At 43.2% G+C, this 18,908-nt stretch overlaps 1 protein-coding gene across 1 annotated transcript in view; it reads right to left on the bottom strand.

Moving 5' to 3' along the window:
- Positions 1–1,411: 1,411 nt before the first annotated feature.
- The window catches only part of fkbp16 (FKBP prolyl isomerase 16), a 42,250-nt gene continuing 24,753 nt past the window's right edge, over positions 1,412–18,908 (bottom strand). Inside the window, exons 4-8 of the mRNA XM_048256247.1 lie at positions 8,827–9,044; positions 5,648–5,829; positions 5,429–5,506; positions 2,220–2,357; positions 1,412–2,120 (exon numbers count right to left, since the gene is read on the bottom strand). Coding sequence (XP_048112204.1) covers positions 2,034–2,120; positions 2,220–2,357; positions 5,429–5,506; positions 5,648–5,829; positions 8,827–9,044 — 703 coding nt within the window. The 3' untranslated portion in view covers positions 1,412–2,033. The remainder of the gene's footprint in view (positions 2,121–2,219; positions 2,358–5,428; positions 5,507–5,647; positions 5,830–8,826; positions 9,045–18,908) is intronic.

The following is an 18,908-nucleotide window of genomic DNA, read 5'->3' as shown; positions in this document are numbered from 1 at the left end:
TACACTTTCCAACTCGGGCGGCGGATTTACGAGATATCTCGAAAGCAGCATCAGAGTAGCCTAAGTGATAAACCTCCTACAACTAGCCCTATGGCATTGTTTTGTTAGGAGAATGGAGCCATACAGCTCTTCTATTAGGAGAGTTACCCCTTACTTTTGAGTAAACTTACCAAGGTTTGTCACTAAACCACGTAGGCTACTTGGTATACCCCCTGAGCAACTTGATGGTTATGGTTAGCCTATGGGGTCTAAAATGCCTAAATAGGCCTATGTCTTCTGAAGGCCTAAATAGAGCCAAGCCAAAAACTCCAATAAAAATGTTATCAACTTTGAGCTGGACAGCTATGACCATGCAGGATCATCCAGGTCAAATGAGACGATTATGCTACATATGCCTATATATATATATATATATATATATATAGTATACTACTCCTATTTATGTACCAGCATGCAACATTTGAGCCTCCTACATGGTTTAGTTCTTGACCTATGGGCTTGTGAACTTTGACAAAAAAAAAGAGGCTGAACAAAATTGACACCCCCTCCCCCCATACAACTGGCTGTATCTTGGAAAGTACTGATCTTACATAAAAGTAATTTTACAGTGTGTCTCCTGGGTAACATAGGTACACCTGGTAATTTTTTCAGAATTTTTTGAGACCTAAGTGTGTGGGCCCTGGTTGAATTGATGTGGAATGACCCAATTATAACCGTTAACAATGCGTAAAGGAAAATTAAATAGGCTAATGTAGCTAAATGTAGACTACTACTAGCAACCAAGGGTGCATCCCATTTCTCTATTTGTCCATCCTCCCTGCCTCCCTTCCTTCCTTCCTCCTGTCCTAACCCTCCTTTTAATTAATTTTGTGAAGGAAACAAGGAAGTAATGTAAGGAGGATGGAGATCAAGGAGAGACACATGAGAAATGAGATGTCCTGCTCACTCACGCATCACTTTTAATTACTGATGATGCGGCAAATCATCACCTCTTAGGCTAGAATAAACAGACCAATGTTACACGCAAGTTGCAGAGTTGATCAAACAGTATGATGCACACAAATGACACACTGTAAAAACTTGAGTAGGCTATACTGTGTGCATCCTGTAGCCTAAAATATATGATGATTATAGCATCATCAAAAGAGAGGGGCAGGCATATTCTATTCAGAAATCGCATGTCTTGCTTTTAAGAGTTAAAAAGAACTGCTTGATCAACCTGACTCCAAATCCCTGGTTCCATGTTGGTTACTTTTTTTTTTTTTTTTTTTGCTGCTTCCCTTTCTGCTTTTGTTATCTGTGTACCTTATGTATTTTTCACAACTTCAAACGGCAACAACAGAATAACAATACAGCTACCACTAAGAAGATGACAAATAGGACTTTTTAAAACATGGCTCAGTAGATTGTATTTGTTTAACTGTTTATTGCTTCTACCACAGTTTATTAGGGATATTTTCCAGCAGAATTCGAACACAGTGGAGCTCCAGACAACATGTAACAAAACAGATTTGGAAAAAAATACATATATTTCAATTAATAGGCTATGGTTTATTTTCCTTAATCTAAAATGTCAAATATAAAAATTTCAAGACAAAATCAGTTGCAGTTTAGACATTTACTTTGGTTTGGTCTTTATCAATTGAAAGCAATTTTAAAGAAACCACATTTAACATCCACATCTTTATCCCTGTATTCCTTTAGTTGCATGAAGTGTAAAATATTTCACATGGGGTTTCGGGAAGGAAATGAATGACAAGATCAGAATTAAAGACATGGAGGGTTTTTTGATGACATAGTTGTACCATAACTGTGATCCAGGGGGACAGCACAGAAATGTAAGCAAAATAAATCTCTGGCAAATGTGGTTTGTGTCTAGAAGTGCATTCAATACATTCTACGTTGCATGTGTCGGTGTCAACATCAGAACCTAATAGGGGCAGATACTACAATGATTCAATGCACTTTCTCCCTCTTGGCAGTTCTGCTGTTGGGCTTGTAGTGTACAGTAGTTTGAGAGTAGTTTAGGTGAGTTAGTTTCTTGCAGTCAGGACCACTGATGTCACTAAACTGCCCAAGGCCACCACCAGAGCACCAAGCAGAAATTTCCAAGAAATTCCCTGCAACAACAAAAAACAACAACAAAAGGGCTATAGCGCTTAAGGTATGTTTGGCAAATGTCGACCCGCTTTCCTCAGAGGTAGTGTTCATTCACTTACTGAGGGCTTCTTTTTGGGAGGAATCACGAAGGGTGCAATATTGTCCCCTAACACCTGAGCTGGTTTAGCTTTCCATTTTTGAGTTTCGTTTCCGCCAGACTGTCGTTTAACCAGCTTTGATAGCTCAGCGTGAATGGCCTGTGAGGAATAAAATAAATAACATGAGAACTGTTAGTGTTAATCTCAAAAGCACACAAAAACAACAGTGCTGTTCCATGTGACTGCCACTCCTTGTGTTAAAGCAGCAAAATGAATTGTGGTCTAACATTATAGCTAGCGATGGTGTGCAAAAACGTTATAAACACTAACAACAACATTATTTGTAAAAGCTTGTTAGCATGCACACTGCTATCTTTTGTAATACATTTCAGTGAAAGCGTTTCTATTTTATGAGGTTATCTGACTCAGAGCACAGAGCTACATGTGGGGGGGTGGGGACTGGTAGGCTATTTATCTGTTCTTCTCAAGACCAAATGACATTTTAAGCAGAGATGGGAAACCTAAAGTAAAGTCTTACCACATATTTCTTCCAACCTTTCAGTAAAAAACAGCTGATTCTTACTAGTTCTTTTTTCAGCCAGGTAGATGAGCTAATTGAAATAACCTGTTTTAGGTGGACAGGTAGAACCAATACATGGTGGGCTTTTACTTTCTGATGCCGAGTTTCCCATCTCTGATTTTTAGCCAAAAACAACATCTCTGCCAAGAAGTTGTAAAATTCCTGTATGTTACTTTAATTGTTTCATGTGAACAGAAGTATGTTTTGACCAAAAGAGGGCAGCATTGTACACAGTAAAGGAATCAAGTAGAAACCGGAGCAGGATAAACAGGCCTGGTATATGCTTGAACAATGGCAGGGAGTGCTTTGTTGTTGTTGTTGTTGTTGTTGTTGTTTTTGTCTGCATCCACATTTAACTTTAGATCAGAAATGGCAGGATCTCAATCTGATTGCGTAACAGTCAAACAAATCCAATCTCCAGCCTCTGTCTGAAGGTGTGGATTAAGAGATTTAGTTAATGTACTGCAAATGCATACAGATCCTGTTGCCTACAGCCACAGCAGTGTGTTGCGCTTTTATGAATGTGTCAAACTACTGGACATTGCTCTTTATTCAGGATGTCCTCTGTCCGGATCAATGATTATGGTTCCCTTTCATCTGGCTATTACTCTGTGAATGTTGAATATTTTGAGACAGGGTTTGAGATGAATATGGCTGTTGTTTTAGTTTTATTATTTAACATCCATCTTTGGATGTCAATTTCAAAGCTCAGCTTATCAACAGCCATGGCAAGTTGCAAGAGCAAGAATTAACCGTTGTACTCAAATGGTCCTCACTACACTAACTGTTTACAAAATAGCTGTTGCAGTAGTACCTTCTGTATTTGTATTTACACACATTTATTTTCATTTTTAAGCGAGCAAAATCTGTGGGGAGGTCCAACTCAGACAGTTATAAACATAGCAGTAGTCACTATTTTTCAAAGTTCTTAAACAACTTCACTGCACACAACAATAATTAATCAACTAATGTTTGGGACTGAAACAGAAATATAGGGAAAAGTTATTCAAATGATCAACCAAATGGAATGCAACTCTGCTTGCCTTTTACTCTGGGCATGTCCCTCCGTATTGTATTAAAATAATTTAAGATGAAGACAAAAACACTAGTCATTCACTGTTCATTTTCTATTTTTCTTACTAACAATATGCATCCATTCCTTTTTCAAATGTTTTTTTCCTCCCTCTCTCTTGCTACTGGACACAAGGGCGTCATTACAGAAACAGATGATTTTTTAGTTTAGTCTAGACAAGGCTAGTTCACCACTAGCGGAGTGTGTGCAGTGGTACAGTGTGCACAGGATGAAGGAGGGTAGATGAGGTCACGGTGAATCTCACTCCCTCCCTGTCAGAAGCATGTAGCTTAGCACCCAAATAATCATAACAAAATACACATGCTGTTTTAACTGAAGATTCTATATTGTTATTTGCAATTAGGCCTGGTGAGAGTTCTTTAGTTCATTCACACATGCTTATTTTCTGACTGCTTCACTGGACTAGACTAGACGACAACAAAACATATTTTCAAAGTGTAGGGGACCAGCATGTGGTTTCTGCATGTTTACAAATCCTCCTTCCATCGAAAGCCTCAATCATTTAATCTGGTCAAGGCAAGTGTTGACCTTCCATTTGTTATTTTTAATGATTATTTTCAGTGGGAAAGACTCAAAACACTGTGTGTGTGTGTGTGTGTGTATGTGTTGTGAAAGGTTTCCCTCACTTGAGTGTATTCAATAAAGTGGTTTAAAACTAAAAGTGTCACCATGCACTTCAGTGTGTGATTATAGCAGACGCCAGACAGTTTAAATCTCAGTGGTTGAACTGAGACGATACTCAAGCAGGCAGCTGTGTACAGCCAGGGCATGACAAGACAGGTTTGGGCAGCGTCAGTGACTGCTGAAGAGCAACCCAACACACCGCACGGTCTGCTCCATAGTCTGGGGTTAATACCTGGTAGTGCATCATGAAAAACCTACGCTCCTCTTGGCTTAGTCGTGGTTTGGTTGGGCACATTAATTATAAACTGCTTGTGTGTATTTCCACCGAGTCTCTCCTTTGGAAAAACAAGGCCTATTTTCCTCATGGCCAACTGTCAGGCAAGGAGGCAACTGGAGTAGGAGATCATGATTATTTTTTGCAAGCACTCTCAGCTAGGGTAAAATATGAATTTTCCATGAAGAGCTACACACAGATTTCTGGAACTCCATATTGTAAACAAATCTTGTGACAAAACAAAATGAGGGAACGCCTGCAAGAAGCCTTAGTCCTTCCAAATGAAAAATACCATTCCTTGACCAGCTAAAAAAAAGCACAATCCAAGTCCAGATATTTCTGTCAATAATTTCAACAAAACAAAGGCAGGAAGCAAGAAATTCCATAAACTAAAAGTGAACTGTGAGTCACAATATTTCCAGCTCTTGTCTTAAAGGCATATTTGGAATTACTGCACTTGCTTTAATTTTGAAAACAATAAAAATGAGCCTTGCCACACACATTATCATTGCATGCTAATTAACTTTTACAATAGACAAGAGTGGAACAGGGTAGTGTGTGTGCATTGGCAGCAGGGGGAATATCTTCCATGAGGCCAGTCAAACCAGATGTGAAAGAAGTTATGAGGTCAGCTTGACAACAGCTGTCCTCTCTCTCACCTTAGTTGTTGGCTCCAGTTTCAGGGCTTTCTTCAACAATTCCATAGCTTCCTCATACTCACCCTTGTCCGACAAGAGCTGTGAAGAAAATCAATATGGGCTTCTTTAATAGCATTAGGTCAAATCTGCTGTTTTTTTACCACTTTGAAAAGTTGAAAGTTGAAAAAGTTAATTCTGTATAATACAGATCCACGTGGAGAGAGAGAGAGAATGACTGACCTTCCCCGCTCTGAAAAGGGCCTTGACATTGAGTGGATCAAGGAACAGCACGTCACGGCTGGTGTGGAGGGCCTCGTCGAACTGCTCTAGTTTGAGCTGGGCCGTGGCCAGGTTATTCAGACACTTCACCCGCTGGTCGTTCACTTCCTCTTCCTCCCCGACCTGGCAACACTCGTCCCCTCCTTTTTTTGGTGTGGGAGATAGGAAGGGGTGTAAGAGAGAAGCGAAGAGACAAACCACTGAACCATTGTGATGCTGCCACTCAGTGACCACTGTCTTCCACTGAATAGGCGTGCAGGTGGCACACACATACGCAGAGGCGGACAGAGTACACAGCTTCATTACTTGAGTAAAAGTACAGATACCCTTTGCTAAATTTTACTCAAGGACAAGTAAAAGTACAACAGTCAGATGTCTACTTAAGTAAAAAGTACTTGTTTTTAAAAGTACTTGAGTATCAAGAGTACAAGATCAAGTAGCCTACATTTTCTAAATATTGCATTACTACTGCCACAGTGCTTACATTTATGTACAGAAACGTCCTACATGGAGTTATAAAAAATGTAAATGTTAATACCTTGGAGAATGTAAAAGGAATTGAAAGTAAAATCAAGTCATCTTTTTACCATATTGCCAGGGATGGGCAGTATTTCTAATACATGTATTTAAAATACGTATTTCAAATACAAAATACTATTTTGTAATTGAAACACTTGAAGCGAAAACTATCATTAACTTGTTCAGAAAATTAAAATAGTCTGGCGAGGTCAGGCCACGGGTTGGCACATTCCCGGGATGGACTTGTTGCGTCTTCATCCATTGTTTCGTCCATGGTTTCGTCTCTTATCTAAATCTGACCATGGAGTTGACTTTGGTGGAAAGCTAAAGGTGATTGCTGATAGGCTGTCTCAATCAGTGGTGCCTGCACAATCCAATCACGTTTGAGAGGGAAACAACAAATTGAGGGTTTCCGAGATTTTTCTTTTTTCCTTTTTTTTTAGAAGTAGTAACGGGTACTCACGGTTATGGATAGAAATGTAGTGGAGTAAAGAGTACAATATTTGCCTCTCAAATGTACTTGAGTAAAGTCATGAGTACTCCCCAAAAATGATACTCGAGTAAAGTACAGATCCCTCAAAATTGTACTCAAGTAAATGTACTCCGTTACTGTCCGGCTCTGCACATACGCACAACAAAGGGACAAAGGAAGTGACAATAAGGGAAGGAGGTGGGTGTGTGTGTGGGGGGGGGGGGGTGGGGGGGTCGGTGTGCAAGACATCTGGGCATTTGATGTGAGAACATCTGTGTGTTTGCTCCAGCTATAAAAGTCCACAGTAAACCCATTATCCTCTAGCCGAATCTTCACACCCTTTCGCACCTCTCTCACCTCTCTGTTTTGTGAAGGACTGTCGTTAGCAGGTACGTGAGAGGATAACTCTTAAGGGTGGGAAACGTATATTGTGGGGACCTACAGGATCTTGAAGGGAATTCCTAAGGGCCATCTACCAAACCGGTAGCCTGACGAGCCAGACCCACATTAAAATGTAGGGTCTGGGCACTCACCGTTCGCAGTGCTCAGTCCGAGGGGCGGGATAATCAGTTGTCTTTCAAATTCCCTCTGCACGCTTAATGGGACAGCGGCAGCGCTATGAGTCCCATCGTTTTTCCACCAGCGGAGCTAGTTGGCTAGTTCAAACGTTTGCCAACTTAATGAAAGCTTAACTCGTGTCACACTGTTCGCCAACAGCAACATCCATCTTATTTGTTTTCAAGTAGCAGGGAATTCAAGCCAAACCGTTGCAACTCAGCCATCAATCATTATGTTAAGCCCACCTTAGCCATCAATCATTATGTTAAGCCCACCTAACGACTCTATACACGATTTCATTGGCCTGATTAAGTTTTGATTTCTGGAGCTCACAAGCCAACGGAGTTGCTATAGCCCTGGCAGCAAATGTAATTTGCTAGGGGCGCGTCTAGATTTCTAGGCTACCAAACTTGGGGGACACCGATAATTTATGGTGGACAAAGCCAAGGTCCTAGGAAGAAGGCAGTCTTCTGACGGTGGATGCATATTTGATAACCACTTCTCATTTCCTATATTAAACTCATATTAAGCCGTTTAGCTTGTTGTGGCACTCTTATAGGCCAATTAGCATAGTTGAATGTTGAGATCATTTGACTTTATACAACGCTATTCATGTATGCACAATTTGATAGACTAAGGCAGGCCTGATTGGTGACAGCATGATGGGTAATTTAAGGTCATTTTCCTCCACCATCACCACCACCACCCTTGTATGCATCCATCCGAGGCATTATTAGCAACCTTAACAGGCTGGTGCTCTGCACTCTTCTTCCTCATTACTGTCAAACGTCCCTCTCAAGTTCCGTTTGCCTCGCCACCTATTAGGGTAGTTAAGGACGTGGAAATCGCAGGCAGATTTATTACATCTGATTAGCTTAGGGCCTAATGAAGATGTCACTCATGACGCTCACATCATCTGGACGTGACCGCACATTCTGATGATGGAATTACGCTGGGCCGAGAGAGAAGGACTGGGAGAGAGCACTGCCATGGCTGGGGCGAGCTACGAAACTGAAGAGTGTAGAGAATGCATCTGTTCAACTTAACTGGAGGGTAATCTTTTGGAGAAGGCTTGGCACTCAGGCAGTGTCTTTTGTCTCTTTTGATGTTTGTTCTCGCCCCTGAGGCATGCACTATTGTGTGCGCTTACACAGACTGTAGTCATCTGTTGGCAGTGTAGTGTTGATAGGAGATTGCTATTCAGTGATGGTGAGATGGCATGGCCTGCCACTTCATGTTGTCAGTGTCATTAATATGAAGTTAATTTATCTATATATGTTTATTTTTGCCGCTTTGGTTATTGTGGCCAACATTCTGTATTCTTCAGTTGTACAATGAAGAAATTCTCCACAGCTGTAAAAACAGATGACACTAGAAGGCAGGTTCACTGAAGTTCACACTGTAAATTCTTGTGATGTCTGAAACACCGTAATATTCTGATACTATGATAAAAACCAAAACACCTACAATAATAGGCTACTTGTGTTTCTAAATATCTGACTGCTTCACATGTCTATTAGTATGTCATATTATGTCACATGTGATTTACTATGACATACTCCTTCTCGTTATGACATGGAAGGGGGATTACCACGTGTGTGAATGGTCAGTACGTCCAGTGCCATGCAGTAGGCCCGCGCCGCCATGCTGTACTCCTCCCGCTGGAAGAAGAAGTTGCCGCGCTCCCGCTTGTGGTTGCCGATCCGGATGCAGTCGGCCACCGGGAGGGTCTGGGGGTCAGGCTTGTCCCGGAAGGCCAGGAGCTGCAGCTGGTACAGGATTGGAGCCCAGGCTGGGATATCAGGCTCCCTGATGGAAAAGACACAAAAAAGGACCGTTAGTCTCCATAGCAACATTACAAAAAAGGCAGCTAACAACAGCAAACAATCAGCAAACAAGCTCTTCTCCTCATTCATTTTTTTTGTTTAAGGTGGATTGTTTATCGGACACATTTTCCCACGCTTGGACACTGGATTACCACCTTTTGAGAGAGTCTATTGGGCTGAACTAACGAAAACAGATCTCAAACAACTCGGGCAGTATTTACTCTCCCCAGCTTAAACCCTCCCATACAAACCCACCTTTAATCTCATGCCATATTTATCAGAATCTGGCGATTTCAAGGCAACTTGGAGTCATGACAGGCCTGTCCAACCTCCCATCTCTCTCTCTCTCTCTCTCTCTCTCTCTCTCTCTCTCTCTCTCTCTCTCTCTCTCTATCCAACACTTTCTCCATGCAGTCTGCCTTTGCTGCTGTTGGTGGAGAAGGGAGCTCTGCTATTTCTGTCCTTTGTGTGCCGAGTTGGACCGGGCTGACACGACACTCGGAGACGGCCGCTTTGAACCCAGCCGGCGAGCACGGGCTGGGTAGGAGGAGGAGGAGGGTGGTGCTTTGCGTGCTGTGCACTCGCTGTCCCCTCCCTGCCCGGTCCTTAACCCCAGCGCTGGCACGAGCTTCTTAGGCCATCTGCACCCGATGTCTGAGCCAGTCAGCAGCCGGCTGGGAGAGAAGGACAGGCAAATGAAGTGAGTTTGGGTGGGATAAGTCGAACTTTAGTCCTCTTTAGCCTGCTGCACAGAGAAAGCACACAAAGTGGATTCCTGCTTCCCCCCTCCCCCCTCTCTCTCTCTCATGGGAGATTTCTCATAGCTGATATTGCTTTAGAGGTCTTTTGAGGACGAGTAGAGAAAAGCTTTGAATGATTAAAAATGATCTTGGCTAAATTGCTTTACATGTGTTTGTTGGAACACTCAAAACTGCTTTTTCATCATTTTACTTCATCAATCTCGTCGGGGGTAGAACTAGGCGCAGCGCACAGAGACCAATATCCATCATCCCTTATGATGTGGAAGCATTGGTCCTCTGTCACACACTCCATTCTTCCTGTGATTGAATGTCATCACCACAGCCACTTCCACATCTTTGAGTGCCAATACGCTTGTCAATATTTTTTTTGAAACCAATCAGTCTTGAGGGGGAAAAAAACTATCCACAAACTATATGCTTGTGACAAAGATTCTCTGTGAGCTCATTTCCTGTAGCCTACATGCTTCCCTATTAGCTGACACCTCTGGCATGGGTCCACTGGGGGATCTGTACCAGCCGGCGCATCAGATCCAGAGTCAGCCACGATCAGCAGCTGTACAGAAGACGGTGAATCTACACTGACTTATCCTCTGTTATGATTTATGCCATTGATTAAGGTAGGTTAGCCATGCTCTGTTTCCTCAAACCAAGGTATGGGATCCAGATGTAACATAAGGTTGGTATTCTGCATGTGGTTTGCATGTGTCAAACGTGTGTGTGTGTGTGTGTGTGTCTACACATGTACAGGACCAATGTGCATGATGTAACTTCATTAATGGTGACAGAACATTGGAGAGCTCAGTGAATAATGTTACAGTCATGCCTGTGCCATTTAGACTGGGCTCACTGAACCAGGGGTGTGTTTGAATACTCTAAAGGAATATGCAAGATTCATAGGAGAGGTTAACATTATATTGAAACAATATCAGAGGGCCATTTGGAAGAAAACAAAATGTTAAGAGTAATGTTTTAGTCCAAACAGTTTTAGAAACCACTGACATAAGTTGTCATCAGAGCCATTACTGTCATGCCAGCCTGCCAGGAAAATGGTTGGTCAGTTCTCCTACACGTGTTCGGCAGTCATTCACATGCACCAGGACTATAATCTTTTGCATTACACCCAGGTGCTGACAAATGATAATGTAGCTGTGCTATAAATCTCACAATTTGTTTGAGGCCTTGGAGCAGCAATATTGTAACCTTCCAATGTTAGATCTCCCAAAGAACCCTTCAACCTGTGAGCGTGTTTATGTATGATTTTATTCTATCTTTGAACACATGTTTTGACAGCTGTTCCCCCTCCCCAGCTCAAGTGCATGTTTCGACAGTAAGCTGAAGTTTAATATCGAAGTCAGCTGGTGCCCTGAAGTTTTTCACTTGGAGGTATTTCAGGCGAGCGAGAGAGAGAGAGAGAGTGAGAGAGAGAGAGCGAGTAACTGGATACCGTACAGCTGTGAGTTACGGATGGCTGCGCCTAACTCAGGATCTCCTCAAGTGGACAGTTCATTTGGTTGGCGATCAGATGCACCCCTTTGGACTCTCACTTTGAACAATGAAGGCGTTATCGCGGTGACAGTGTGAGGCCTCTGATCAGGCCTGGCCAGCTGTGAGCATGGAACTGCCAAGTCACCATTCGGTTCAGCCTCACTTGACTTGAGTGTGTGTGTGTGTGTGTGTGTTTGTGTGTGTGTGTATCACAAAAGACAGAAGGAAAGAAGGAGAAAAGTATGATGGGACAGCAACCTGAGATAGAGAAAGAGAGCGAGAGAGAGAGGGGGGCAAGCAAACAGGCTTTGAGTCCATTTCAGATTGGTTTGACATGATTGTGGCCAGCTGTAGCTGAGGGAAAGCATATGCTTGCTCTCCTGCTAAACTCCCCTTCCCCCTGTGCCACATCTGGGAGTTTGAACTACTACTCACAGCCTTCACTCTCTCTCTCTCTCTCTCTCTCACACACACAAACACACACACACACAGACACGTGCGCAAACGCACAAACAGCACACACACACACACACATGCTCCTTACACAGGATCATTTTCAAACTTTACAAATTATTTTCACAAAGAATTTATTAATAGCAGCTGGTCAGTCTTTGATATGTTAATGACTTTGCATTCATGACCTTAAATATAATTCTGAACCTGAACTGTGTTAATTCAGTTGTGTATTGAGCGCTGCTCTTATGCAGCTTTAGAAGATAGAGGAATCGCCCACTCTTTTGCTGAAGTCCAAAAGCTGATCCCCGTGTACCTACAGCTGACCTCGTCTATAGGTTGCTGTGCACTCCATGAAAGGCGATCATCGCTGCTGCTGTGTGTGTGAGTGCAAGCTCATGAATGATTAAGCTGGGATGCGTTAAAGACACAAATTTATGTGTGGCTGACAGCATTATTATAGCTCCCTCCTCGCCCGCCGGTTGTGTCAGCTAGGGGAGTTGGGTTACCCTTTCACCTCCCCTCCTCTCTGGGGAGCCTTGGGTCAGGGCTGCCTGCTGGAGAGTGCCTGATAATGACTTATAGCCGTAGACACCTGGGGTCAAATAGCTAGGCTGGGACCAATGGCCACAAGGCCATTTAAATGTCTTTATCTGTTTATTTTTAGACTGGGGTAGGAGTAAGTAGGAGGGGTAAAAGTCAGTTAGCGCTCTGTGGTGTCACGTCAATGGTTACTCTGTATTTATCAGTCTCTCCTCTTCTCCTTTCCCCTCTATTTCTACTTCTCTCTCTCTTGCCTTCTCTTTTATGCTCTTTTTAATGTTTTCAACCAATTTGCTGTCACATTACATTCCTGCTGTTTATATGGCTGTTTTCTCCGGTGGTTACTCCTGCCATAGCAACGGGAACACATTACACCTGTAGTTAAAGCCTATTTCAACTTGAAGATCCGTTCCCCTACTAATCCTCTCACTCTGAATCTAGGGCAAGTGTCCATGAGAACAGATGGGAAATGGAATGCATTCTCTCTCTTCTTCTTCTTTATCTTCTTTCTTCTTCTCTCTCTCTTTCTTTGTGTGTGTGTGAGAGAGAGAGAGGTTTGGAACAGTTGGAACCTGATTAGCAGATTATCAGAAACGATCATAAATGGCACACAAGGCTTGTTTGGTTTGATTTGTTGTTGGATGTTTGTGCAGTAATGGATATTTGTGCAATGAGGCCTAAAAAGGGGAAGTGATTTTTTTTCTCCCAAAAACACTTGCTTTACTGCTTAGCAAACATTTACTCTTTATATGATATCACCTTTGGTTCATTTCTTTGATTGTTTAATTTCCGTATGGCCCACACACTTTATTTTTACGGTCTGTCTATTGCGTGGAACGAGAGAACAGTAGTTTAAGAAGAGAATAAAGACAATATAGAGTTAAAAGATTGTAAGCTCCAAAGGCATACTATAGTCTGTATGTGAGATTCTCCTTAATATGATACTATAGAGTTCCGTATGGAAGCTAAGAAATAGTTTACATCTGTAAGTTTACCGGTGACCTAAAAAGACAGTTTAACTGTTTCTAAAGCTTATCTTATCCCCATTTTGCAACAGTCCAAAGTTAATGCGTTATGTAAGGTGGTGTAGGTCCATTGAATGAAAGAAGGGGAAAGTTGGCCACACTGTAGCTACAGTAATTGGTCATATGATCAGATGCTGGTCTTTTTGTTATGACGGAAGCAGTCGGGTAGCGTCATGAGAAAGTCTGGATTGAATCTCTTGTTCCTGGCAGCGCTGGTTTGTATTAGCCTGGGCAGGTGTACACTTTGCATTGTGCTCCTAAGGCCCCATTTCATAGAAATGCTCTGCCTGTGAGCACAGCTCTTTTCTTCCTGTGACCTTGTTGTAGCTGTGCAGCACACTGGGTCCTGCTGTGAGCCCACTGGCTCCTATCGCTTTACCATCAACGGTTATGTAATAAGAAACATAGTACAAGCACAGGGCTGCTCCTTTTACTGTAGCTCTCTGCTATTTTGACAAGATCAATCTGATAGTGTAGCTCTTTTGGCAGCAGCGTCCAGTAAACTTTGTGTGGGTCAATGGGGGCTCTATAAAACCTCTAATTATATGGTCATATAAGGTTTGTGTACATCTTGCACACAATTTAGTGGCTGTAGTAATTGGCTGTGCCTGTTAAAATTCAGATACTTTTCCCTTTTATTTTTATGAATATATCCTGACAATGACCCAAATATTTTATTGATTTTCATGGTTGATTCCAGACCCACAGCTATTTGGAAAGAGTGTTAGAGACATAATTATTCTATTTATGTATGTGGTGATGTGTGCTGATGTGGATGTGTTTGTGTGGTGATCAAATCCTGGTGTGAGGCGGTGTGTATGTGGCCACATGACAGTGGGTGTTTTTAATATGTTTATTTGATTGCCCTATGTGGAAAATATACTATTACACTCTTAAAACGAATGTGTGTCTGGACACAGAGATGTGTTCAAAAAACAACGCAAGTTGTGTTGTTTTCAACACATTCATTTTAAGAGTGCATCTTCATATCTTATATTGGCTAAGCTCTTCTCACAGTGAAACCTTTGAGAGATTTGGTGCTATGTAAAAGGGGAACTGTGAATTTTGTCAGTAATTTTTTTAATGAATGCACACTTCAGTAAGATCAAAAACCTCTGGGAGTAAATGGATTTTGGTTCCACGTCTCTGAAGAAAAATATCCGGGAACATTCGGTGAGGCACCCTGGGCACCGGTGATCCATGCATTTCCGCGTCGAGTGAACTAATCCGGAGGCTTTGTTGAAAGGGATGATTCATTTTAATCAGAGCAGGAGGGCCTCTCCTGTCAGCTGCCTACTGCCTCCAACAGCTGCACTGTTTCTAAAGATAAAGAGTGATGCCATGCACATCGCACTTCATGTTTCACACACACACACACACACACACACACACACACACACACACACACACACACACACACACACACACATCAATATCAACACAAAAACAAAGTCATTGTGCACATCATATCACAGACAACATTTCCTGGGATAATCTGTCACCGTCCGGCGTCCGCGCATAACGATAAAAAATATCCGTCCAGAAAAGCACAAACATCGGGCCTCTAATGAACACCCGCATCGGGGGGTCTAAACAGGACCGATCTCCGCTGAACTGACCATGATTTCCCATAGCTATCCAGTTGTGAAACATGAGCACACTGGACAGCAAGGCCAGAGGTGTCAGTTGTAAGGGCCCTGCGAGGATGCCTGGAGCCAGAGGGCCGGCAATGAGGCCCCTGGGCCCTGCAAGAGGAGGACAGAGGCGATCTGAATAAAAAAGCATCCAAAACAAGCTATCCTGCTGTAAGGCGTCCAACTAAGGCAAACTCTAAAATCACCATCAGATCTCGGAGAAAGGAGAAAAGTTGTTTTCCTTTGGGTCCTCGGAGCCAGATGCTACTCTTGCCCATATTCCTGGTGCTGCCTCTAGCTCACAAACAATTTTGTAGCTTAACTGGTGCAACATTGTTTTACAATAGTATTACACCCCAAATGAATAGTAGATCAGAGTCAGTCCAGCATCCAGTGGCTATGTGTCTCTCACTAAGCCAACCTCACTTGAGCAATGCTTTTAATGAGCCTTTCTAAATACTGCCGTGTTTATAGAGAAATTAAAATGCTTCTTGTTCATGCAGAAAATAACAAAAGACAAAATTCTGCATACTATAAGTATACATTCTCTTTTTCAGTCTCTGGCAGGTGAATGGTGCCCAGGTGCACACAGGTGTGGCTGATGGCCTCCTGTTTGACAGGGGATAAGATGGATAAAATGGTGCAAAGTGTATGATTCAACTCAAACAGTCGTGCACTGACCACTGTTGTTCATGCAAGCACTCTGAGAACGCCATTGTTAAAATGTATTCCGAGACTGATGAAATCTATATAGTTTTCATTTTCTTTTCAACTTTTCATTCTTATCTTTCGTCTGTAGATGACTTTAGGTAGATATGTTGTGCTAACAACGTTTTTAGAGTGGGGGGCTTTGTTTTGTACCTTAATGCTGATAGGATTGCACCCCTGACACACCCACCAAATGAGAGAAAACCAGCTCAAAAGCCTGTTGCACATCGTTGCACACCATTGCAATCATTCAATCAGGAAACCATGGAAAAACTGTTTTTGAACTTGCCCCAGCTCTGTCCTTGCTGGCTGTTCCCCCTTTCTCACAGCTTTTTGATTTCTGTTTTGTATGACATCCCTAGACACTGATTCACACCACATTATGTTTGAGCTTTCTTTTGGCTTTCTTTGCATTCTTTATTATATTCATTATATTCTTACCATTTATTGTGGCCTCATGCTTGAGTCGACATGTGTATAATTTGTTTATTAATTGCTGAATGTCTAGCATTTGTCATGTGAAACATAAAACATGACTCAATCAATATGGACCAGGGTCTCAATCTGTAAACTCAATCTGTGACCTGTGAGAGCTGGAATGCTGGAGGAGAACATGTTCTTGGAGGCACAGCCTGAACCACAGCAGGAACAGCCAGTGGGTGTCCTGGGTGACACTGCAGCCAGGATGTTACCTAATTGAGGGAGTTCAGTGTTTATAACTTCACGGAGCGTGGTGAACCACTGGATGGAAGCATTTTGTCATATTTATCATCCAGGGTGGTTAATAATGCACATTAATGCTAAACTGGACAGGCTGATGGGATCTTTTTATTTTTTTATTTATCCAGTATATGACTCATAAATAGACCTTGTTGAGTGTTGACTACTGCAGAGACAGACGCTCAGCATATTGGGGGAAGTGGGTGAGTGGGTGGGTGGGAGGGGTGGGGGGAGGTCTGGAGTGAATGGGTTGGCAGGTTTAGTGCCGGCCCCCTCCAATCGGGATGAGGCTTGTGCTTGAGCAGTTGCCAGGGTGATGAGACGGAGGAAGCCGTGGGAGAATTTAAAGTGCCAGAGCGGAGGGTGCTTCAGGTAACGGCCTGCTCCTGTCTGGTCACCCACAACATGGGTTCTGGGAACATTCACTGAACACTTAGAACATAGAACATCCCATACATGTCTGTTAGATGGATGTCATTGATGCACCTTTTCCCATGTAATTATCTTCAATTATGCAGACAAAAAAAAACTCTGTATTATTTGGATTGTGTTTTGTTTTTTCATTGAACAATATGTGCTTTGTTGAACAGCCTTTCAGTTGATTGGCCATTGATGCAGGGCATCTGACCCCAGACCTGACTAAGGCGTCACAACTGGCAAGGATAAGTTTGAGTTTTGAGGGGGGGTGGTGTGTAGGAGGTCAGGAGTAGTTGAGAAATCAGCCCTGCTTATATTAGCATTTGCTTTGTGTGATTCATAAACCCTGTGTCTATTCCTCCCAAATGTTCTTTGGCACCTAATTGGATGGGATCTTTCAACTCTCTCATGCGCTGCAAAGCAAAGCTCTTTCGGTCCCTGGCGCTGTTAGTTACGTAACGACTACCAAAATGGTTGCGCATTCAGCCGTGGTAGAAAAAAAAAATCAATCCCCACACGCTGTCTCCTTGGGGACAGATGCTTCTGTGACTGGACCCGTTTGGCACACGAACACACGACTTGTCCCCAAACTTCCCCTCTCGGTGTCTCGGTATGTTGTCTCCCTGCAAGTGGCCTTGTCTGTCCACGTGAAAGCACAGAGACAGATGATGTGGTGAGTTGAGAAGAGAAATAAAGAAAAGGACAAAAAAACGAGTCTGGTCTTTGACGTAATAGCCTCCTACTTTGTCATGTCTAAATAATGGAATAGACCTTAACGTGCCTCATGCTGGTTGCCATGGAAATAGCCCTTGGCAGACCACACTGACAATAAAAAAAACTTTGTGATCTAAGAGAATTTATGCTCTCACCACCTGATATGCGGTGCACACGTGTTGTGGGCTATGTGTGTGTGTGTGTGTGTGTGTGTGTGTGTGTGTGTGTGTGTGTGTGTGTGTGTGTGTGTGTGTGTGTGTGTGTGTTTGTGCTTGTGTTTGTGTGTTGGTGGGGGATAAGTGCACAGCAGTGCCCTGTTTGAAAACACTTCCCAACAGATCAACGGCACCAGCCACTAGATGACCATCTATTTTTGTTGTTTTGATTCCCCATCAAGATCTGCGTGGGTGCCGTGCAACAGTGTGACCAGACAAAGGAGCTTAAGTTTAATCCTGCGTTCAGTGCCAGGCCACAGCTGCCTCCATCCCCAGTGGGTCATTTAGAGCGGTCCAGGAAGCCAGGGCAGGGGTTGGAGAAGGAGGAGGAGGAGTAGGAGGAGGGGTGTTATTGGTCTTTTACGGGGCATTTGCCTCTCCCAGTGTTTACTGTAAGTTGTTGTGTGGGGTTTTATTTCCTTGCTCTGCAAATGTAACAGGCAGACAAGGGGGTAGGGGCAGCAGCAGCAGGGATCAAGGCCAGGATCTGAGTTCTGCCTCAGGGTGGGCTCCTCAGAAGTCCTCCTATAATCTGGAGCAGGCCTCCTCAGCCCTTTAAAATGAACCCAATCTCAGGCCCCAGACACTGCACACTGCTCACACAAGCTTTTTATAGGCTGCTGTTGCTGGTGCTGCTTCTGCTGCTACCGCTGTGTGTGTGTGTGTGTGTGTGTGTGTGTGTGTGTGTGTGTGTGTGTGTGTGTGTGTGTGTGTGTGTGTGTGTGTGTGTGTTCATGTGTGTGTTCATGTGTTCATCTTTGTGTACTACCTGGTCTACAGATGAGAGAGCTGATTATTCTAACTGATATGTGATGGGTTTTTTTTGGACCACATGCCCCGCACACACATTCACCTCCAGTCAAATTGGTTCCTCGCACTTCCTGTGACCCCGGCGACCTTGGCGGACGTCTGATGTAGAGAGAGAGAGAGAGAGAGAGAGAGACTGCCGAGGTGCCGCAGATACGTCCTTATCCCCACTGTGTTCTCTCAGTCATGTCCTGTCCTCACCGCCAGCACTGACCCTGCACCGCTAGATACACTGTGTTTACGTCTCACTTGGGAAGGGACTGTCGGCTGAAAGGCCACAGGGGGTGTGTCCTCATTAAACCACTCTGAAATATGAAACCCCTGACACACTCTTTATGTCCTCTTCGAATAACGTCGTATCCAGA

This window comes from Alosa alosa, chromosome 11 (genome assembly GCF_017589495.1).
Source record: "Alosa alosa isolate M-15738 ecotype Scorff River chromosome 11, AALO_Geno_1.1, whole genome shotgun sequence".
Classification (NCBI taxonomy): domain Eukaryota; kingdom Metazoa; phylum Chordata; class Actinopteri; order Clupeiformes; family Clupeidae; genus Alosa; species Alosa alosa.
This window is presented reverse-complemented; position numbering and strand designations above follow the sequence as displayed.